The sequence below is a fragment of the Henckelia pumila genome, chromosome 3 (genome assembly GCF_033568475.1).
Source record: "Henckelia pumila isolate YLH828 chromosome 3, ASM3356847v2, whole genome shotgun sequence".
Lineage (NCBI taxonomy): Eukaryota > Viridiplantae > Streptophyta > Magnoliopsida > Lamiales > Gesneriaceae > Henckelia > Henckelia pumila.
The window spans coordinates 193,707,614-193,732,841 of NC_133122.1; the positions used below are offsets into that span (position 1 = coordinate 193,707,614).

The 25,228-nt window shown below is 36.2% G+C and overlaps 1 protein-coding gene across 2 annotated transcripts; it reads right to left on the reverse strand.

Annotated features, from left to right (window-relative positions):
• Nucleotides 1–991: 991 nt before the first annotated feature.
• On the reverse strand, nt 992–23,648 carry LOC140886685 (uncharacterized). 2 transcript variants are annotated; one of them, XM_073293402.1, is made up of 23 exons: nt 23,389–23,648; nt 22,751–22,972; nt 22,635–22,662; nt 22,393–22,538; nt 16,499–16,658; nt 15,833–15,929; nt 14,749–14,918; nt 14,157–14,323; nt 13,111–13,299; nt 12,921–13,010; nt 12,222–12,302; nt 10,604–10,747; nt 10,368–10,450; nt 9,428–9,569; nt 9,245–9,328; nt 8,262–8,423; nt 8,070–8,157; nt 7,320–7,397; nt 7,025–7,091; nt 6,846–6,945; nt 2,220–2,336; nt 2,065–2,121; nt 992–1,392 (listed from the first exon to the last, which is right to left on the reverse strand). In XM_073293402.1, exons 1-23 carry the CDS (start codon nt 23,500–23,502, stop codon nt 1,258–1,260), a joined length of 2,721 nt encoding a protein of 906 aa, XP_073149503.1. In that variant the 5' UTR covers nt 23,503–23,648; the 3' UTR covers nt 992–1,257. The 2 variants fall into 2 exon arrangements, 1 of the variants encoding a protein (XP_073149503.1); XR_012151629.1 differs by lacking the exons at nt 992–1,392; nt 2,065–2,121; nt 7,025–7,091.
• Nucleotides 23,649–25,228: the final 1,580 nt, after the last annotated feature.

A 25,228-nucleotide genomic window follows, 5' to 3' on the forward strand; every position in this document is an offset into this window, starting at 1 on the left:
TATTTGTGGTATTGATAAAGTGTTATACTAAAGACATCAAAGATAGTTTATATAAAATTCTCTGGCTTTATAGAATAATAATAGTAAGAGTTAGAGGTGGATCTATATGTGCGAGACAGATTAACTATATATATATATATATATATATATATATATATATTTACAATTAAAAATAGAGTTTTGACATAAAAGATAATTATTTTTTGTTAGTCAAATTGATTCGAAAATCAATCACATAAAATTGATCTATTGAGTTTTTCTGTAGTAGTAATAATAATAATATATTATAAATATGTATTGTGTGTTTGTACGGCAAGTGCAAAGAAGGATAAAGGTGCATTATATATATAGATAATGCATATATATGTGTATTGTGGTGTGTGTACTATAAGTGCATATAAAAGAAGGGTAAAGGTGCATTCTATAACTTCAGCCGATTAGGTTCATGACTTGAAGTAAAGGACAAGAAGTTCCGAATATTCTACTCTTCTTGCTGCCTTTTCGACCCTAATTAATCAATACCTTACCAAATATTTAAGGTCAAGTTTCAGATCAACCACCAAAGCAAGCCAGCCTAATTTATTGTTAGGTTTCTCATCCATCAAACACAGGAGCTTACAGCATATATATATTAAATTAAAATCAACATATAAGTCTTCGCAAACAAGAAACTTGGAATAAAATTTACCTTACAAATCTAATTCTTTCCCTATTTTTTTAATTAAATAGGGAAGATGGAATGCATGATTGGATCATAAGTCCGTGATTTAACTCCAAATACATCCACAGTCGAGTGTCTAAAAGTTCACATTCACTGTTCTTCTCTATCAGATTCACGTTGTGATTTTTTATTTTAAATCAGACGAGAAGAGTTGATAGATAAGCCACATGTATAATAACTTGTTAGGCATATGCCCCAGGTAGTAACTAGCAAAGGCAAGGCTTTCTGATTAATACACATTAAAAGATTTCCGAATGAAAAAATATGCTATAGTTTATAACTTTCATCACATTCTGCTTAACAGGTAAATAATTAGTTCGCATTAAAATAAGCTTTATCGTGTTTTAAAAACTGATAGCCAACCCAACTTACGAAATAAATTGGTTTTGATGGAACTGAATCTTGAACTGCGACAAAAATTTAAAAGGTGCCAAAGGAAGTATACTCTAAATATGAACAGAAAATTGTCATACAGTAAATGCACAAGTGGAAGAGACAAGTTACATACGTATGAAGCCACTTTACCCCGTTGAGCATCAACTCTTGCGTTTCAGAAATTGGCGCGACTCTAAAACCTTTAACGTAGACTGTAGATACTTATCTTCTGCACTCAAGCACGTCCTCGCAATTTTCACCAATTTGGAGCACTCTTCTACAGTTTCCTCACTTGTCTGAGGGGTGCATAAAAACATTAAAAAAATAAAAAGTAAAAACAAGCAGATCCATACTTTAACGCAAAAGGTGGAAAAGATGGAAATATGCACCATAAAATAAGATGCCTGAATAGAGCTGTAACCGATTTAATTTTTACTACATGCGCAAGTAAGCAAAACCAAACCCAATACCATCCATAATAATGTAGTAATAATAGAGCTGGAATTCAAATTTAATCCAATTTGTTTAGCTAGAGAAAATGAATTGATTTAGACTTCAACAAACTTAAACTCAACTCTCAATAAAATAAAATAAAAACATAAATATTCACGATTGCACCAAAAAATCGGGTTTCCCAAACCAAATGATTTGGGTATTCTAGTTTGCTTTGAAACATTTTTTACTTTCTCGAGCTCATCTGACATACAAATCAAATGCTATTCGACTCAAATGTTTGCCAAGCTCCAAAATCAAACATTATGGCTGCATCCTAAAGTACCAATGAAAACATCAGGAAGAACTGGAGTTCTTTTAACAGTTGCCTAAAACAGAAATCCAGCACTTGGCAAGTCCTGACAGATCAATTTTTTCGATGAATAGAAAAGAACAAATTTTCCTGATAGGACTCACATATCCCTAGGAATTGCAACTTTCTGTACCATTTCAGTGCACAAAAATTATCGACTCACCATGAAGGATAACGCTATACAGTTACAAGCCTCGAGTGCGGTTTTTCCTCGGACAACCTGAGAAACAGATTTAAGTTTATGTTGAAAAATCTGGTTCAGAAGTGAAGGGAATGAGGGAAGTAAGAAATGCAATATAAGGGAGACAGAAAAAAGACCAGCTCAGGCTCTTGCAAAACTATATGTGCAATGCCCTGCAGAAAAGAACCAGACAAAGACAGCAGTTCTAGAGGATAGGCTGGTACACCAAAAAATAATCGGTCGTTGCTCATTCCCTGTATAGATAGAGAAAGTATTTTCAATGTAAATAAAAAATGCAAACAATAAAATGAATGCACACATGTGTAAAATGTATTTAGAGTGTGCAACGAAAATTTATAAGGTCGCTGGTTTGTCTGTTTATATCAGAGATCAATTACGACTTAAAAAAAATTGAATGGACTTCTATGCACCTCTTAAGGGAAGAGTTTTTTACTGCCCCCTAAACTCCACTGTACATGCTAAGTTCCTATGGAATTTATTTCCCGTCTTTTTATTCTTCTGTTGTTTTACTTCTGTTTAGAATTGTTACAGATTGTATATATAGAAATAGGAATTATGCAATATGATTCACCTTGATTGCAGGGATTTGATTAGTCTATTTCCTAATATAGGACTGAAACTATGTATATATGTGTGTATGAGGCAGATGAATGATATACTCAAGAGATATGTATTCTTTCTCTATATCTGCTGTAATTTACAACATGGTATCAGATAGCTAATACAAATAATAGGAGGCGTACGAAAATTCGGGTCACTTATTTTTTGGACTGTTTGTTCTCATCCGTGACAGTGTGTTCTCATCGCAAGCGTAAGAGGAAGTGTCACTGGCAGATCTGCCATTTCCTAGATTCTGTCCATCGGAATCCCTGCGCGTGAATCGCACGCACTATTTCAAGTTTTCTGATCCAGTGTTGCATCACCGGTGTGTCTGCTGTCGGAAATTTCTTCGATTTTAATTATTCCACCAGCTGGTTGGGTCAGCATCAGTTCAGGTGTGGGACCTTATACGCAACAGGTTCAAAGTTTCTTTGGCATTTCAGATTTAGTTCTCAGTTTCCTTTGATTCTTGCTGCCATTCGGTGATATGGCTGAGAAACACCATCTAAAAATGGGGTTGCAGAGAGGAAAAAAGTCACCTTGAAACTGCAAGAGCTTTGTTATTTCAAATGCATGTTCCTTCACGATTTTGGGCTCATGCAGTTTCCACAGCTTGCTTTCTATTTAATCGTATGCGCCATCATCCGTTCTTCATGGTGAGTCTCCTTACCATGTTCTCTTTCCAAATAAGTCATTGTTTCCAGTGGAACCTAGAACGTTTGGTTGTACTTGCTTTGTTCGGGATATTCGTCCTCATATCACAAAATTTGATCCAAAATCTTTGAAGTGTGTTTTTCTTGGGGGACACAGGTGTTACTGTTCTTATCTTAGCAAGTACTTGGTGTCCTCTGATGTTACTTTTTTAGAAAACACACCTTTCTTTCCATTTGTAGATTGTCCTAGTCAGGGAGAGTATGATGATTTGTTAATCTATATTGTCACGTCCTCTATTTCTGAACCTACTAAATTGTCCCTATCAAGCCTCCCATACAGCAGGTTTACTCTCGCCGACGTCTCACCCTAGTCCATGTCCTGCACCAGCTTCTTCGTCGAAGGATCCAATTTCAAGTGATGATACACCAATTGCTCTTCGTAAAGGTAAAAGTCAATGTACTTATCCAGTGTCCTCTTTTGTGTCTTATAATCACTTACAATAATCCTCATGTTCCTTTATTGCATCTCTCGATTCTATTTATGTTCCTAAGACTGTTCATAAAGCTTTATCCCATTCTAGATGGGATTATGCTATGATTGAAGAGATGAATGAATGCTCAAGATGACAATGATACTTGGTCTTTAGTCAATCTACCTGCAGGGAAGAAGGCGATTGGATGCAAATGGGTGTTTGCAGTAAAAGTCAATCCTGATGGGTCTATTGCTCGACTAAGAGCCCGACTTGTAACTAAAGGCTATGCCAAAAGGTAGAGATTTCTCACATTCAATTTGCGGATGATACATTGTTTTTTAAGGAAGCTGAGTTGTGTTTTTTGGTGGAAATTCTGAAATCATTTTGCCAAATGTCAGGACTGAAGATTAATTTAGAGAAGAGTGTCTTGACGGGCTTAATTGTGAAGAAGAAGAGGTAGTTGACTTGGTGGCAGAAATCGGTTTTGGGAGAGATTCTTGGCCTATTAAATACTTGGGGATTCCGTTGGGACGTAATTCAATGAAATTATCGTTTTGGGATATCTAGGATGTCGAAGAAATTAGCAAGTTGGAAGAAGACATTTTTGTCCAGAGGGCGTATAGTGACATTAATTTCAACAGTGTTGAATGCTTTGCCGATTTATTTCATGTCTCTGATTAGAGTACCGAAAGGTGTCGCAGATGTTATGGAAAAGAATATGAGAGATTTCCTTTGGGAATGAGCTGATGGGGATTCACATGATCATTGGGTGGCTTGGGATAAGGTCTGTGCACCCAAGGAAAAAGGCGGTCTGGGTAATATTGGCTTAAGGAATATCTTCGATTCATAATTCTCCGATTTCTCGTTTTGCTCAGTTTGAAAGTCAATCCTTAAATTCGATGTCTCTTGGAATTTTCATTTTAGTAGTCTTGACGGATGTGGAAGTGGATGAGCTGAGTCTTTTGTTAGAATCCTCCTTAGAGAGAGTTAGGTTGAATGCAGGGGCTTCGGATTTTAGGAAGTGGGTAAGGGATTCTTCGGGTTTTTTCTCGGTTAAATCTTTCTATGAATCTTCTTTCCTTGATAGGGATTTCTATTCATTCCCATGGTTTCATATCATTTGGAAAATGTCTATTCCATCGAAGGTTCAAGTTTTTTTCGTGGGTTGCAGTGCAATGAAAGCTTCCAACATTGCAACCTGTAAGACATTGCAAAAGCATTGACCCTCTTGTTCTCTAAGTCCAAGTTGGTGTGTGCTTTATCGGCGGGAGGTGGAGACACAGGACAACATTTTCATTCACTGTCCTTTCACCGGTGGCCTTCGGTATAGGGCTCTGGCGGAGTTGGGTCTCTTGTGAGTAAATCCGAGATCAATAAAGGATTTATTTGCGGGTGATCTAGAGCGCGAACTTGGTAGGAGGGGGAGACTACTTTGGACAGTGGTGATTCATTGTATTTGCTGGCATGTTTGGCTGGAAAGGAACAAAATAATTTTTTAAGATGAAGCGGAATCGGGAGTAATGTGTTGGGAAGAGATCAAACTGAGGGTCTCTACGTGGATTATGAATCATAAAGAGTTTGCTATGTTCTCTATTCTAGATTTAGTCAGAGATTAGAATGTTATATTTTGTTGATATTTAGTGGGTACTAAGGTTTTCGTCTGCGGATATCTTATTCGTTTTTTGTAATTATAACGTGATTCTTCTTATATATATAATATGATATGATCTCGTTTTTTATCCCAAAAAAAAAAAAATCTTGTCCAGATATTGCATATCCAGACAGTATTGTGAGTCAGTATATGGCTTCTCCAATCGTTAATAATTGGGCAGTTGTTGAACAAATTTTGTGCTATTTGAAACAAGCTCTTGGACGAGGTATTATAGCAATCATGGTCATACTAAGGTTGAGTGTTTTTCAGATGCTGACTGAGCGGGATCCAAGGATGATCGAAAATCCACATCTGGTTATATGATCGAATATCCACATCTGGTTATTGTGTCTTTGTTGGGGGAATCTAGTTTCGTGGAAAAGCAAGAAGCAAAATGTCGTCTCACCATTGAGTACAGAATCAGAATATAGAGTTATGGCAAAGGCTGTATGTGAGATAATGTGGATATATCAGCTTCTAACTGAAGTAGGCCTTAAAATTTCAAATTTCAATGCCAACCAAATTGTGGTGTGATAATCAAGCAACTCTACATATTGTTTTCAATCCCCTTTTTCATGAGCGAACTAAGCATATTGAAATTGATTGTCATTTTGTCCATGAAAAAAGTCAACTAGGTTTGAACACTATACAAAACTGGAGAACAACTGGGAGATATCTTCACAAAAACTTTAACTGGGGTTCGGGTTGATTACCTTTGTAACAAACTGGGAATGATCAATATCTCTATGTTCCAGCTTGAGGGGGAGTGTTACAAATTGTATATATAGAAATAGGAATTATGCGATACGATTCACCTTGATTGTAGGGATTGATTGTAGAGATTTGATTAGTCTATTTCCTAATATAGGACAGAAACTCTGTATATATGTGTGTAACAGATTAATGATATACACAAGAGATTTGTATTCTTTTTCTATATCTGCGGTAATTTATAACAAGAATATTTCTATACCAATTCACATTGTAACAGAATGGATTGCTAAATTTTTCAAGCTGCTCTAGTTATGAATTCCTCTTTTCCTTATTTTACAGACTAGTAGACAACATTTACTTGAGGTAAGTGTTTGATATACACCTTTCGGAATGAGTCTAAATTATTGTATACAAGGATGCAGATTATTTTTGCGTAAGGGATACTATCAGATTCATCAACAAAACTATTTCTGGCAAGTGATATTTGAGGAGTGTGATGAACTTGAGATCAGATCAGATTATTACTTTCACAAATCAATTTCGAAGTAGGATGTTATTGTTACTTTAATAAGTCAATCGCAGATATTGAGGACATTAGAAGCGCAAATTTTGATGCATAATGGCATAGCTTTGACAACACTTCAGGATTACCTCTAGGCTGACGGCATGATACAAAAGTGGATTCTGAGATAACGCTGCAGACAAGACAACAACTGCACATAAAACTTTGGCCTTCATTCTAGGCAATATCCTACAAGAAGGGAACATGTCATCGCCAAAGAGAAATATGGGTCCTACAAGTTCAGCAAAGATTAAAAACGAAATATCACCAAGACTTGGAATCTAGGAATGACAGTGCATGCTTAGGAATGGAGACCACTCCTTGTTCAAGGCTCCCTTCAACAAGGAAACATTATCAGAAAAGTTGAGAGAGAGAGAGAGAGAACAAAATCCATAGCAGTTTCTCATTTCAGTAAGCTCAGTATCAGTTGATTGAACAGGAGTGTGGACATAAATGCAGAATCCATTTGGGACTATATTGTCATTCTACAGTGTATGTAAGTGACAATCTACTGGGAGGATATTTAGAATAAATAAAAAACTGAAGGGGGGAAGAAAGAAAACCTGGAACCATCACCAAAATGCCACACAACTTGCATATTAAAGAGACAATCCAGTCTACATCTTCGTGCACCCGCAATCCTACAGGAAGAATAAACCCGATATTTATACTTCAATTTCTAGAAATCTGTAGAGTATGTAGTAGAATATGCAAGAGATATGGCATTGAGCAATATTTTAATAATTTTATGCTGAAATCTATGGTAGCGATAAACAAAGAACAGCAGAAAGATTGAATTTTGTTTATCCTATGCCTACTATAACCAATTAGGCAAAGGGGTAAGCTGCTAACACCAACATGTTCATTTGTCTATCCTCCTAGATGCCAAAGAATAAAAGAGAGTCACAAACACACGCATACACACACCAAAAGACATGAGAACCAATAATTTCCCTTTCTGGCAGCTGCTATGAGCCTAAGCTGACATTAATTTAATCATGGTAATATAAGGTTAATTTCATGATGAACCTTGTCATACTCGAGCTGTAGTCAACATTATATTGCTAAAAGTTCTTATAAAATATTTTCTCAACCGGGTTACCTCCAAGGGTTTCATATTGTTTGAAAAAGTAACAATTAGAAGTCAGATATAATTCAGCTTTCCATAGAGCCTCGAGACAGGCAATTACAAGCAAAAATAACTGAGTAAATCTGTTAAAAGTTATGATTTTTTCATATTAGTGTTAGGTTATGCAATACTTTCAGAGCAACCATCAACTGCAGCGGAATTATGAAAGTAGTATTTGACTAACCATCAACTGAGTGTACATTTTCCAAACAATTTACTGCTGCGTCTAAAAGCTCATGTGAGTGAGAAACAAAACCACTCAATAATGCAACCTGATAAACAGAACAGATGAGATAAGCATATACTTCTAAGATGAGATAGACATGTATTTTTATAAATACAATATTTAATTGAATCCATTGTAGAAATTGTGTACCTCTGTGGTTTCAAGATATAAGCTCAACTGTCTTAGGTTAGTAAAAATAGAAGGGATTGTAACTTCATTAAATGCTAGACATGATTTGACAAAGTTGAGATCACAGTTTACATCTCTCATGGCTCTAACAGCTAAGCTATTGGTGGAGTGAACAACCATCTCCTGCAATCCGAATTTAGAAACCATAAATATTAGTGGAAATTATAATTTTATTGTAAGAAGCACGAATTCAAATAATCAACCCTGCGAAGAAAAAAACCAAGTCCACATTCTAACGGACACAAGAGTGATATCGACCAACCATAAAAGCACTCCAAAGGGACCAACATTCAGAAGAAAGCATAATATAGGAATAAGAAGGAAGTAATCTCAATCAATATTCAATATGTAAAGAAATAAAAAAAAAGTCGGTACTAAAACCACATGAAAACCACACGTTCAAAATAATCCCCAGCTTCCATGAACAGGTCCACATAAATACAAGAAATTGTACTCACCTCAACAAGCCAGTTTAGTCCAAAAGCATGTCAAATTCATGATATTCTGCTAGAAGTTTCAATTAAATTTATGAGAAAAATGAAACATTCCCAACGCACGTGTAATACACCTTTATCAATTGTCTAATGTTTTGTCAACCAAAAAATACTTAACAGTAGAAATTTTTATGATCATTAAATGTTGTTCTAAAAAAACTAACTAAAATTTAACTACCCAAAACAACTCTTAAAACCTGTACCTTAATTGAAGCATAAAATTTTGTCAGAATTTCATATTTTAAGACCATTTCATCGAAGTTGGGATTATCCGATACATGTTGCAAGAACCTAATTGTAATAAATGGTCGAAGGATGTGTTAAAATGACTGCTTTCCAATCACGAATAATTGTGTTAGGCAGTGACTAATTGACCCAACTCCACGCAGTTTTCAGGCAACTCTGATTAGCTTTAGTATTAAAATCAATCAGAACTAAATAATGAGAAACCTGGAGTTCACTAATGCTAGCAAATGCTCCACGACATCGAGCAAGGAACCTTAAATGGCTTTCAACATCCATCTCAAAGTCCACCTGACAGTAAAAGGCATGGAAATAGTGTCAAGCAAAATCGTTACCATGTCATCAGACAACTTAATGGAACTCATGGTTATTGATTGCAACTGAAGTTACCATGACCACAAAACGGGAAAGTACACGAACTTTATGCTGATAATCATCCATTCTCATATTTAAGAAGTCGACGCCATCATAAAAGGTTTGAGCGACTTCAAAGAGAACCTCAATGATGGTGGGATCTTGAATGCGACTATTCCTGAAAAGGATGGTGGGTAAGCTCAGCAAGTTTATAAATATTAAATTAAACATACTAAAAACTTTGGGATGCTTTATCTACCAAAATAGACAAAGTTGCAGCTGAAAAAATAAAAATAAAAATCTGGCCCCAAACATCTAAAAGTTAAGTTTCCAGGGAAAAATTGAAGATGAAGACGGCCTGTCACTAATGCTAAAAGATAAAAGTAATAAATATTATTTGTGCAATAACGCTTCATATTATGAACTAGTGCCTAATCAAATCATCTCAAGCCTGCAGTTCTTTTCCCCACAAAATCAGGCAGCAAACTTCCCCTTCCTCGTGGTGAAGAAACTCACAACTAATTACTCTTACCCCTTTATGACAAACTAGCAACCCCTGCCCTTCTTTTTAGAATTCACTTTTGCATCTAAACTAGATGCATCAAATCCGATAGTTATCTGATAAAAATTTTCTTTTGTTATCCATGAGGGAAGGCCTGATGAATATAAATAAGTTTCTTGACAGCTTGGTATTTCCAACACCATAATCACCAATAGAGATTCTTGTTAGCCTTACTTGATCAGTTGAACCATAGAATAATGAGAGAGAGCAAATATTACGAGTACATGTGAATTTACAATTATTTAACATCGTATTCAGCCAAATGTTTAAATAAAAAATTAATCAAAATTAACTAATAAGCCAGGTTCTGTCATGAATCTGAATATCTGCACGTCAATTACGTAGGCTTCATTAAATTGATTGATTTTAAATTAGAACATAAAACCAATGTCATGTTAAAGGGTTATGCTAAACCTTGTTGCCATACTAAGTATGTGCATATTGATGGAGTTTCTTGAGCTTCCGTACATCATATCTACAATATCAATCAAATGGGCCTAGAAAAGAAGAAACTTAAATTATTATTATTAGTAACAAATATATGAACGGAAAACCTTGACATCTATCCCAATATATATAGTGTTGAAATGTGTAGGAATGTGCGAGCAATAACAACAGAAAAGACCAATTTAACATTTTTTGAATCGCACCAGAGATAATATGTCCTCTATGTTGCCAAAATAGATGAGAAATTTCAATAAAATTGAATGAAGGGTCTCCATTGACGTTTCGCTAATTTCCTTTTCACGAGCATGTTCAAATATCTGGTCCAATATAACCTTGGGAAATGTATCCTGTATAATGAATTAAAATTAATGTTGATCGGGCTTATCTCCGTCACCAAACTACAATATATAAAGATCACCCAATTAAAAACCAAATGCAGGAATATTTTTCACGATATGCCAAGAAGAAGGATTTCCGAGATCAACCATCAGGATGATCGAGTTTGGCACTTTGAGATGCAACATATCCACAGGCACCACTCGAAACAAAGAAGTAATCCCGGGTCACTGGCTCATACAACCACGTAAATTTATATCAAATTTTCATGTGTAAACAGCAAACTTGGAGGGGTGCGAAAGCTACTAGCCGAAGTCCATTTGATACGATTGATGGAAAATACATTTCCAATCTTTCAAATCTGATATAAATGCTTAGGCCTATTAGAACTACAGAAAATATGCCATGGCCCATGTCTTGTAGCAAAAGGATATAGTCAAGAAGAAGGCATTGATTATGATGAGACTTATGCTCATGTTGCCCGACTTGAATCTATTCGCATGTTGCTTGCTTTTCATTGCTCTAGAAAGTTCAAGTTATTTCAAATGGATGTTAAGAGTGCATTCCTGATATATATCATTTTTTTAAAAATAATTTTATTGATAGATTATAACTCTTCACTGGTTTATTTATGTTATCTTGATTTGATTGCGTTTGATTAAATGATCATTAATTGAATAATTATATTTATTTGAAATCTAGTACTCGTGAGAGAAGATTTTGAATAAGATTATCACTCAAATTAAAAAGTGGATCACTTTCGAGTTTCATCTCCTTTCCTCTTTTCCCTCCAAATAAATTATGTGAATTAAGATAACACTCTATAACAGCCTTACCTGTATAATGAACAACAGGGGAAACTAAAGCTAGCTTTTGAAGGACTATTCCAAGAGACAGGAAACTGTAATGGAATATAATCCGTTCATGTGTATGCCGATATAGACTATGAACATAGAATGATTCACACATCTCATAGTTTAAGACCTAGAGAGCCTATATCAAATCAAAGCAAAAGCCCAGGACAATGCATGTGGTTTAAATCCCACTGTCACACATCTCAGACAAGATATCTGCAAGCAAGGCTTCATAAAATGTATCCCACACATTATGGAGATGTAAGCAACCACAAAATGAAAATACTGGATCTGACACTTTATGCTTTTAAACCGATGGATATTTGATACAGTCATACAAATATTCCCCAGATTGTTTTGATTGGTAAAAACACTATCTGCGACCTACATATGCCTGCAGAGAATAGAAAATGTTTGTGTGTACACGACCAATTTTCCATCAAATTACAAAAGTTTTGAGTTAGAAATTGCAGATTCAAATAAACCATCACTATCCAGTGACTCTAATCAAAGGACAAAGTTAACGACCAAATCTGTCTGATATACAAATATTTGAACAAAGATTTTCCTTCAAGAACATTTTTCAGGATCTCTTATGGCAGTATTTTGATTTTTATTAAGCTAAAATTACCTGCTGACTCTCAAAGATGATCTCCAAAAAAGCATCTGTGACCATCAAGTATGGGTCAAGGGTGTCATAAGACGAAAGCACCTGACATTGCAGATGTAGATCAAACTTTTATGAAGGAAATGTTACAAAAAGAAAGCAGAACATTAGTTCTGCTTATTGATGATGTAATGAAACCTTTACATGCTTGAAGCGTGCAATACATAGAAGGCAAGCATGACAGGCAAAGCACACTGATAGAGACAACTTGACACACTTTTTCATGTTTTTCAGTGCACTTGAGTCAATGTGCCATTGTGTGTATGAAATGGCTTGGAGTGGGGAGAGATCACATAAATGTAACTGTAATAACAACTGTAAAATCAAATAACATATGTTGCACAGTCCAATTAGTGAAGAAATATGGTACTGCTTATGATCCAAAAATAAATACAATAGAGGGGAAAAAAAAAAAGGAAGAAAATTATGTAATTGAAATGTGAGTAGTTTAGCCCATAAAATAACTGGACGAGGAAGTCTAGGGGCAGAATCATAAGCATCTCCATCTTGACAAATTTAAGAGAAACAGAAGCTAGTGGGGGCAAGTTAAATGCCCGAACTGATGCAAAGCATTATACAGAAATATTGACAGCAAATGATTAGATAAATGTATTAATCCATACTTCAATGAGAATTCTCCGAAGGAAACGATTAAAACTATACCTGGATGATTTTATCCACTACCAAATGAACCTTGTGCACTTCAGGTATACTTTCGCAAAGCCTAAATCCAAGGAATTTGAAATTTAAACACTGCATGATCAAGAATTAATCTGAAAAGATCAAAAGTTTGAAAGTGCAAAGAAGCACAACCAAGATTGATGCTGTTGCATGCTCATTTTAAGATTCGCACCTGATTAAAAGAGTTATCATGGGTACATGATATAAGATGAAGTATCTCCAAAGCATTAATACAAGTAAATCCGATCGGAAGTTCCTTCAGTACATGATGGAGGATGACTGAGATGCATGTGCAATTCTCTAACGACATTGGTGGATTTATCACCATTCCAATTGACACGAGCATATTGCCAACTTCCACCTGACACGAAATATTTCCTTTAAATCAATCGAAGCATAGCTACAACAGTACAATGAACAGAAACTATTCCATGAAGATATTTCATATGATGGCATCCATTTCAAGGAGGCATCAAGCCATCAACTGTGGAGAAAAGAGTTTTTAAGTATGTCAAATCATAAGAATGACTACACTCTAGAACAAAGATAAACGCCGAAAGCCGGTACTAGCTTCATAATGGTAAAAAGACACCAACATCATACGAACAGGGGAAATTACACTTGAACAAACGCACAGATAACTTATTGGCTGGTGTGCCATTAAGGCCATGGTATCAAGCCCAGAGTTTCGGTCACAAGTTGAGCAGTCCAAATTACAGGAAAGTAAAGCAAAAATACCAAGAAAACAAGCATATGCAGGCTATCCCACAGTTCAATGAGAGAAGATACTTCTCAGCAGTTTTCAGATATCTTCTCCAACATTGCTTTGTGCAAAATTTTGAGTCTTGCAAATCAAAATTTCGAAATAAATGGAGTTTATTTTTAGAGAAACATTGGCTGAACCAGATTTTTCTAATCTATCTAAAAGAAAAAAAATGGTATTCTGCATGTTTCAATCACATTGATCCACTGTAAATAACTGCTCTATCTATGTTAGGTAAAACCTCAAACATGTATACCAAAAATGAGCGGACTGATCAAAAACCAATACAATGTATAATTCCTTTACAAAGTCATGACTTGTGACATAATAGAACGATCCAAATTTATCACCATTCTGTACAATATCATATGCAACAAATAGTTTCTTGTGAGAAAAAAAAAAACCTTAACCAAGCAACATGTTAAAGCAAAATGAGAACAATAAATACGACTAACCTGTTTTAGGTCCTTGAATAAGCATCGAATAACGTACTCGATAGTTGGTTCAATCAGAGTAAAAGGAGATGTACTACTTCCGGAAAGATTTCCATCTATGGCTTCTCTTGCTGTCATGAGGCGCATTAATATAACTTGTAGGTCATTTATACACATGATCAAATATCCTGCCAGAAGATCCGGTATCCATTGCTTCTTAGGAATGAAGATTTAAAAGTAAAATATACTACTTAAAACCATGTTACAGATATGATGAATGATACACAAAGAGTTTGGTTGTAGCAGAGCATGTATTTTAGGAACAAAACAAATTAAGTATTTGATACGACCAGCGCTTTCTAATGAAATGATTCAGTTCATGCAGTGGCCTAAACTAACTACACCATGATGTTAAGCCCCAAAAGTTAATTTTTCCCTAAAAGCACAAGGAAATTCCCAGATTTGACTTAGTTCGGCTTGCTTCAAAAATCAAAATCACCATGAAATTGGGATATATTAAGCTACTCAGAATGGTATAGCACTACAAGACTAAAGACAAACATATAGAAACAGTAAATTCAGTACACTATGCATAGTGACCAAGAATTGGTACTTTTGTCATGTTTAGGTAGTCTTTGTGCGCATTGAACCAAGTATAAACGGCAATAAGCTGATACCAATGGATCAGCAATGCCCCTTGTCATCGTAACCAAGCGTTGAAGGATTTCCTCATAACTGTCACGAAAGAAGCGCCAGCAAGGCAATATTGCAAGCTCCAAATAACTGGTTAAAGGGTAGAACACATTTATCAGGTATGCACATAAGTGAAGAATGTAAGACACGGATACAAGGAGATATAAATCAAAATTTAAGCACAGAAACTCCCAGACTGATCTGTCAATCTTAATCTTAACTGTAGAGTGCTACAAACTGAAGAAAATACAAGGACAAGAAATCATTTAAAACAGGGTTTTAACAATTTCCTAGACTCTCAATTATAAATTACTACTCAAAGGTTCCATGAAAGATGTAGCATCCAGAGATAGATATGTAAGAACAGAGAGGGCGATGATAAAATTTTAAAAAAAAAATATCAGAAGTACTGAAAATTCCATCAAACGTAAAGATGATGGAAATTCTGATGTATATATTGAAAAGGCACAACACGAGTTCACCTTTAAAATGGGCTCAAATTTCCGCAGGAGCCAGGCCCAACATCATGAGTTGGCACCAAACATCCATCACAATGTTCAACTGGATAATAAGAAATGGAAACGATTTTACCAGTCTCCATACACTATTTCATCATGTAACTTTTTAAGCAACCCGTAGTTCCGTACACATTCTACCGTAACTTTGCAGATTAAAAAATGTTAATAATACCAGCATTCATTTATTGTTGGCAAACAGCTCTAATGTGGAACAATATAGAGTGCTGCTACAAACTCAATCCAGCCATTGTAATATAGAGTGTTGTTACAAATGCAGTCCGGCCATTGTATAATATATCCACAATACCATGAGCATTCATAAGTTCCACAACCTTGTAAAGCACTGAAGTTGCTAGAAATTTTCAAACACAGGAAAATGAATGCAACTAACAATTATAAAAACAATAACAAAGAAAGCACCGATATCTAAATCAAAATAATGGCATATTATAACAAAGAGAAACAATGAGAGAGTTAAGACTTCACATGCGAGAAACAAGCTCAGAAACGGAGCTGATTTTGAAGAACCAATTGTTGCAAGTCTCTTTGGCATCAAAGGGCACATCTGCTGCTTGAAAATTATCTGCCACATTCCAAGAAGTTGAATAAAAGAGTTTCAAGGCGAAAAACCGATTCAAATGCCCCAGATCCAAATGAATATCAACTGGAAAACATCTATGTGCTAGAAATTCAAATTATTATTTCGTGATATCCAATTAATCTACAAGCATAATTCGCAGTAACCTTGTATAAATTAAAGAAAAATCTATTTTCGCATCATTTTGGATGAAAAATTTTCAAACAACCCTTAACAGGCCATAGTATTTGTTGGTGATTTGGTCAGTACTTGGCAAACTATTATATGGTTTCCTCCTCCCTTCCAATTAAAAAAAACGTTTGGCTTTATCGCAGACTCAACGGCACAAGTTACTGTATCAAATAAATTTAAATGGCACAAAGTTGGTGAATTTTACTTTCAGACTAATAGGTCACAGCAGGATCTAAGCAGAATAGACTGTTAAAATGAATTTTAGTTAGCCTATATGGCATATAGCATGCATGAGAACTTGCTTGAAAGAAGCAAATCAGTAGGAGAAGATTAGAGTACGCCAATCCAAACAATGAAAAAATCAAATGCCTAGCGACTATAACCTGGTAAAGAACAAATAAACCATCCATCTTCATCAGACTCGGCTTTCTGCTTCAGGCGGTTCCACACCAGATCACCCAGCATATCCATAACATCAGTTACTAGAACAAAGAGACTTGGATAACATTGGACTGCATATGTGCCTGATAGAAGCCTAACAACCTGCAAAAAATATACTGTTTCTTTCAAAGAAGCATGGTTCATAAACAAAATTTACAAACTTTCATCAGGTTGCGAATCTCAAGCCTACAATTGGTTGCAAAACAGAGTTAACCAGTATACATCAGTGCCAGAGCATCGAATTGAAATCATCTAACAGCCCTATCTACTCCAGGATTTTAATAATTTACGATGCAGTCAAGTCCGAGACTCATTTCCAGTTTGATTCGACTTGAACTAAGACTGCCTGTTTTGAAGCAATACAACTAAATATTTAAAGTAAAATCATTTAGAGGGGGATAAATTCTGAAGTGCATCTGTACATAAATATAAACGCATGCTCACGCAAATAGACCAAATGTTTCATAATTTATTCCATTAGTTAAACATAAGCGAGTCAAGATTATGCTCCATCTATTGTCATCAAGCATTTGAATAAATATATCGATTTAAAAAAACAAAGCTGAAAAAATCAGGAAATAGAAATACAAGGGACAAAATGATGTCACTAATGGAATGAAGAGGATCAAGCCTCAAAGTTGAATGAGAATTTAGAAATAATCCAGAAATTGATTTTGTGGGATGCACCAGATAATAAATTTGAGCAACATTTTTTACAGTCCTCAAAAGGCTTGCAAACTTCTGCTATTGTCAAAACTACAAAAAAAACCTCTAGATGCTTACCGTCCAGATCTGCTTCGATTATCAATAGTAGATAAGCATGATCTTTATCTATTGTGCTGATAAATCAAATGATAAATTGTTGAATATTCTATTTCCTTAATTCCTAATATTCTCTATCTTTGTAATATAGGTAAATTATATTTTAAAGTAGGAATAGATTATTTCCTTAATTTTTTTTTTGATAAGAAACGTAAGATATTATATAAATAATATAAGATTGATTACAAAGGTGAATGAGTGGTCCACAACTAGTACTAATCTATTACGAGAAAACAAACTACTTCAATACGAAACTCCAATTTCTATACAAATCTGAAATCACAAACGATCGGAATTCTAATAAATTATGTACCCAAGCTGCTACTGTTAACTTAATCCTGTCCCAAACTTCTCCAACCGAAACTTCTTTATCCTCGAAGATCCTGCTATTCCTTTCCAACCAAACTGACCAACAAGCGCAATGAGTTATAGCTGCCCACAGAATTCTGCCCTTGCTACCCAGGGAGTCTCCCAAATCTGCCTTGAACAGATCCCTGGTGGACTTTGGTGTCACCCACGACAATCCTAACTCCTTAAGCACCAGCCACCAGAGAGAGCTTGAGAAAGGGCAGTGGACCAACATATGGTCCTGACTCTCTCCTCCTTTCTTGCACAGCACACACCAATTAGGATTGAGAGAACATTTTGGAAACCTCCTTTGGATCAAGTCGCAAGTGGGCAGTTTACCCAACACCGCAATCCATGAGAAAACCTTTACTTTGTAAGGTATCGGAACTTTCCAAATAGCATTAAAAAGATCAAAATTATGGAACGAAGCTTCTGGAAAAAAAGAATCAAAAAAGGATTTCACTGAAAACACTCCTGAAGCGTCCCGAACCCAAACCCTCACATCGTCTACTCCCTCCTCTAAACTAAACCTGTCCAAAATCTCCATTAAACTGATGAACTCACTCACCTCCTCATCTCTAAGATCGCGACGAAAAATTAAATTTCAGGAGAAAGAATCTAAAGAAGAAAGTGAAATTCTGGAACGGAAATGACAAATGGGCTTATTATGACCTCTAGAGATCTGGAAAAGCAGAGGGAAAAGCCTATCAAAAGAGGACAGCCCCACCCAACAGTCCTCCCAAAATCTAACTCTATCTCCCCCTTTAACCACTAACCTCACTGATTGAATAAAAGCCGGATAAATTCTAGATATGAACTTCCACGGGCTTCGAAAGGTGTTATGCCTGGCCAACCCTGCGTCCCAACCGTTGATTTGCATCCCGTACTTACTTACTACAATCCTCTTCCACAATGTATTCCCTTCCTTAGAAAAACGCCACCACCATTTACCCAACAAAGCTTTATTCCTCAATCCAATATTGCCAATTCCCAAGCCTCCCTTGTTCTTTGGAATGTTAACCTTATCCCAAGCCACCAAATGACAGTGTTTATCCCCCTCCGACCCATCCCACAAAAAATCTCTCATTAATTTCTCCAAAGCCTCAGCCACCCCCTTTGGAATCCGGAATAACGACAGGTAATACACCGGAATTGCGTTCATTACTGCCGAAATCAGAGTAAGCCTACCTCCTCTAGATAGGAAAGCCTTCTTCCAACTAGCTAGCTTTTTTGACATTTTAAACACAATCGGTTCCCAAAAAGAGGCCTGGATAGGATTACCTCCCAACGGAACCCCCAAATAATGGGTAGGCCAAGAGTCCACCTCGCATCCAAACTCCCTGGCCATCTCCACCTCCTCTGCAGCCTCATAGTTAATGCTCAACAGGGAACTCTTTTCCATATTGATCTTTAATCCAGACATGTCGCAGAAAGAAGTCAGAATGTCCTTCAAAAATCTCAAATGTCCTTCGTTCTTTACAAAAAATAAAGAGTCGTCAGCAAACTGGATATGAGAAACCTCGACCCTGTCTCTACCTATTTCCCACCCTCGCAAATAGTTCATTGCTTTTGCTTTATCCATCAATCTAGCCAAAACATCAGCCACCAAATTAAAGAGGAAAGGAGATAATGAATCGCCTTGCCTTAAGCCTTTTTCTCCTTTAATCTTGCCGCAAGGCTTACCATTAATAAAGATCGAGTAGTGCACATTGCCGAGGCAGCCCTTAATCCACCTTCTCCATCTATCACCGAACCCCTTCTTCCTAAGAACAAAATCCAAAAATTGGAAGTCCACATTATCGTATGCTTTCTCGAAATCTGCCTTAAAAACCCAACCCTTCTTCTTCTTCAATCTGAACTCTTCAACCATCTCATTGGCTATAAGGCAACAGTCTAGGATCTGTCGCCCCTCAATGAATGCTCTTTGTGAATCCGCAATCGTAGTATTCATTACCTTCTTCAGCCTTGAAGCCAATACTTTTGTCATTATCTTATACAAACTGGTAACCAAACTAATAGGCCTAAAGTCCTTAATGCGTCGAGAATCTTTCTTTTTTGGAATCAAACATATGTAGGTTTCGTTTGTCACTCCATTAACTATTCCTTTCTCATAAAACTCCTCAAAAACCTTCACTAAATCCTTCTTAATCACCTGCCAGCAATCCTGAAAGACTTTGATTGTAAATCCATCAGCACCCGGAGCTTTCGATCCGTCGCACTCAAACACCGCTTTTTTGATTTCTTGTTCCGAGAACGGAAGCTCAAGTTGTAGCCTTTCATCTTGACCAATTGGACTCCATTCTATGCCTTCAATGCCGTAACTCCGATGTCCAGAAATGCTGAATAACTTTCTATAAAATTCAATCACCTCTTCCCTGATAAGTTCACTGTCCGTGCAGAGATTCCCATCTTCCAATTCCAATTTCTCAATCCTTGATCTACTCCTCCTCTGGCTAAGCAACGAGTGAAAGAATTTCGTATTGCAATCCCCTTCCTTCAGCCATTTGACCTTAGCTTTCTGATGGTCCCTTTGAGCAATTCTACAAACAAGCTCCTCTAGTTCGCTCCTAATGGCTCTTCTCTCTAACACCAAACTATCAACCCACTGTCCCTCAGCCTCCTGAAAATCCAACTCCTTAATCTGATTTTCCAGGTTCATTTTTCTTGCCTCTGCAATTCCAAACTTTTCAGAGTTCCACCTTTTAATATCCGATTTAATGTCCTTCAATTTCCTCATGAATTTATACCCCTCCCACCCGTGAAGCGATTTGCTAGTCCACCACTTGGAGAACTCGTCTCTGAAATTCTTATGACTTAGCCATATATTTTCAAACCTAAATGGAAAAGGACCCCACTCCCCCTGAAATGTGTCCAGAATCAATGGATTATGATCTGATGTTGTTCTCGGCAATATCAGTTGTCTACAAAACTTGTACATTTCTTTCCAACCACCTGAGAAGAGAAACCTATCCAGCCTGCAACAAATCGGTGAAGCGCGCATGTTGGACCAAGTAAATTTACCATTCAAAAGTGGTGGGTCGTACAACTCAAGCTCTGTGATTAAGGAGTCAAAACTTTTCATACTGCTGGTCGTGGAATTGCTGTTCATCTTCTCACTCTATCTTACCACATTAAAATCCCCTCCTAAACACCAATTAGGGCTACAAAGAACCTTCAAACCTGCTAACTCGTCCCAGAAATTTTGTCAATCCTTTGGGTTGCATGGGCCATACACTGCCGAAAACCACCAATGCGAATTACCTCCGTTATCTAACTTAATCGAGACTGTGAATTCTCCAATTAAATTGTCCACCACTGATACCGATTTTGTGTCCCAAGCTAATAAAATTCCCCCTGATCTGCCCAAGGCTGGCAGCACTATCCAATCTACGAATCTAGACTTCCACAAGCTAGCGATGCATCTCCTGTCCATGCTGGCTTGCTTAGTTTCTTGAAAAACTACTATATCTGGTTTTTCTCTACGAAGAATCGTTCGAATTAAACTCCTCCTGCTGCTGGACCCTCCTCCTCTAATATTCCAAGAGAAAATCTTCATAAAACCACTACACAACCCAATCCTCTAGTTCGCTCCTAATGGCTCTTCTCTCATTGTATCATTCATTCATCTTTCAATGAGAATAATATTCTTTCTCTACAATACATTGTTCTATATTTTCTACATGGTATCAGAAGATCCGGGCAATCTCTCGCCATGATCTCGTTCGGCAGTATGGCATCTTCCGAAGAAGATTCACAGTCCAAACTGCCGCCCACCAACCCTCCCGTGCACCATCTTCCCGACGCATCTCCTTTTTTTTCTTCTATCACATGCCATAAATTAACCGGCCACAACTACCTCCAATGGTCTCAGTCCGTCAAGATGATGTTCATCTGCGGCAAGGGAAAGGAGGATCATCTCTCCGGTGCCTCGAAGTGTCCGGCTGTCGGTGATGAAAAACTCAAGCTGTGGACTGCCGAAAACAATATGGTCATGTTGTGGCTCATAAATTCTATGACCCAAGATATAGGTGAGAATTTCCTCCTGTACCAAACTGCTGCCGAAATCTGGGATGCGGTTCGGACCACGTATTCATCTCAAGAGAATACGTCGGAGTTATTTCGCATTGAAGGCCTGCTCTATGGTCTACGCCAAGGGGATGACAGCGTTACCACCTATTTTAACGCTCTCACTAGCTTGTGGCAACAACTGGATTTGTTCGTAATCAATCTCCAATATGTTCCGAGTCACTTGCAAATTGCAAATATCCTGACAAAAGCTCTAGCTCGACCTACCTTTGATGAGTTGAAGTCCAAGCTGGGCATGATAAACATTTACTATCCAGCTTGAGGGGGAGTGTTGAATATTCTATTTCCTTAATTCCTAATATTCTCTATCTTTGTAATATGGGTAAATTATATTTTAAAGTAGGAATAGATTATTTCCTTAATTTAACTTATTTAGATTTATAAATTAGGTTGTATCATTCATTCATCTTTCAATGAGAATAATATTCTTTTTCTACAATACATTGTTCTATATTTTCTACATAAATCAGTGGCATTGTCTATAAAAGTTGACTCTCATAATTTGAGGAAAAAATGATACTTAAGTCAATATTTCAAAGCAAAAGTCTTGAGAAGATTGAGACTAAAATCAACAAGTCACCTTAATTGACAATCTTAAAGCTTTTATTCGATCGTCTGCAAACCAAGCCTGTTTGATTTCATTTTTTAGTGCATGCAATCGAGAGACATATTCCTGCTGACTGACACCATTTGAATCTTCAACAATCCTTTGGTGATTGTCAAATTCTGCAGAATGCAAATCTTTTTATGTCATCTCGTTCACAATCTGTATCTCATAATAATGCAACAACAAATATAAAGAGGAAAGGAAATGAGTAGAACCTTGGTTACTCTTCCGCAAACTCGACACCTGTTGGGATAAACATTAAATGGATTAATGATAGCAACTCCGAAATATTCCTCAGAGTTGGCATGACAGGTTTAAGAGAGATACCAACCATGGATATTGGAATTGTTTTTGAAAGAGGAAATCTCTGCATCAAACTTTTTTTAAAAGAATTCCATTCCTTTATTCTCAACCGAGCAGAGATGTCGCCGGCAAGTGGTTCCTCGGGATGAGTATATTCACGATGCACATCACCGGCAGAAACTTCCATTTTTTCATCTGGAGCCCTGAGTGGATCAATGAAATCATCCTTTCCACCGTTTGATTCTGCCTCCTGTAAACTCCACCAACGTACAACACTCAACTAATACAAAAGGGCATGATTGACATGGAAAAATCCATCATAACAATACAACATTAAACATATACTCATTAGTTGATAGCAATTAGAAAAAAGTTGTGAATCACATTTCCAAATATCATTCTACCAAATCCAGACCTACTCCTGACTCCACTCATACAATAATCGATAAACCAATAAGAACAAATTCGATTATCTTCGCTCACTCGTTCCCACCGTTCCAATAATCTTGCGATCCATTTCATCAATCGCTAGAAACTTCTAACACAGCGACACAAACTCTCCTCTAGTATCAACGGCATTCTGGACAGTATTAATCAAATACGTTGAAATAAATAGTGAAAAAAAAAAACGAGATTCGTCAAAAACAAAAATGAACAACTACGAACCCGAAACTGCGAAGTGGAAGATGCGGATAGGGGATGAGACTCAACGCGCGTTCGAGGGAGCGAGTAGGCCTGCGCTTCAGCCCTATAGTCTCGATGTCGAAATTCAAGTCCCATCGGCTTGTGATTTGTAGGAGTTGAATATCTTCCACTTCATATAGCTTTTGCCGGGAACGAGTGAATTATCTCCGGCGTGCTAACGGATTCTTATTTGGCAAACCCCGATTGCCTACCGTCAGCATTTATTATGGGCATTCTTTTTATACTAGTATCTTTGCACACAATGTGCGGCGAAAATTTGTTTTTCTTTCATTATACTTAATTAATTTACATAAAAAAATCTAATATATTTATAGTAGAAAAAATAACTTTTTTTGAATTAAGAATGGTGTTACATGAGAAGTACTTAAAGAATCATTGTTCTTATTAGGTTTTTCTCGCTCCATTAGTTTTTAAAATAATTTGGAATTTGAAAATAGATAAATAAATAAAAAAAAGACCAAAAACAGTTTTTATTAATTTTGTGTGGTCATACCAAGAGACCAAACAGTTTGATTTCAAAAAAAAAAAAAAAAAAAGACCAAAAGCAGTTTTTGTAACATCTTCTTACTTAAAATATAAGTATAGATATATAGAAGGAAATAAAGTGAAATCCTTAAAAATTGGTAGGATTTCATGGGATTTTGGTTTATAAAAACAATACAATTATTTCTAATAATAAATTTATAAACTTTAGTTATAAATTTAAGTTTTCCTAACTTTTTTTTTTTTACAAAATATCACTTTTCTAAAATTTATGCTAGTAAATTTCAATATATATTTTAACTTTTTTTCCAAATATTATATATATATATATATATATCTTTTACTATGTTCTTTTACTATATTATTAAAGATGAGACTCTACTTATAATTTTTCGTACGTTGGTATGGCCCAAAACTACCACGTCTCAAACGATCGTGCCCATCATGGAGAAACCAACCATTAGTAACAATCGGTTTTCTACATTTCTGCTCTTCTCTTCGGCTTCTACTGCAGAAAACACTGATTCCTCATTCACAAAACTGATTCCTCATTCACATAAAAATAAACAAAATAATTGGAGTTCGAAGACCTCTGAATCCAGTGATTCATCTTTAGCGATAATTGCGGATATCGGGTTAGTTACATTTCTCCTCTTCTCTTCGGCTTCTACTGCTTTCAGATACAAAAATGTGCTTTATCTCATGCTCATTCCCTGGTACCAAGAAATCAACTTGTAATTGTTCGATAAAATGCGACACTGCTGTGTCTAAATGTTCATTACTAAGATTGTGGAATGCTTTCTGATATTTTAATTGAAAACGACAATGCACCCGTAAAGATATGTGAGGTTAGAGGTTTTAGTGGGAATTGAGATATCAAAATAACAAAAAAAAAATTTTGACTCCCCAACAGAGTCAAAGCCCTGCGTACAAAGCAAGGTACACTTTTCGTTTTTCATATCTGCTTTTATGATCACATATTTTTGACATTTTGAGGAGTTACATAGGTGCCTTAAAGATCTTTCGGAATATAATCTCCATTTGCCACCAAAGAATTTTCGATCAACTGGTTTGGATGTACTTTACCAGTACTTGAAGGTCGTCATTGCTACACTGTATCTTCATGTCCTATTTTTCTGTCCAAGTTCAGCATTTTATTGTATTTTTTGTTTGTTTTATCTTCACAGTATGCTTGACACGTACCGTGACATATGAGATTCAGAATGTTAAAAGATTGATTTAAGGAGGTAAGTTGGCTGTCATTTTATTCCTTTTGGGAAAGCCCTGATATGTTAGATTTTATTTGATTCCCGTTGTA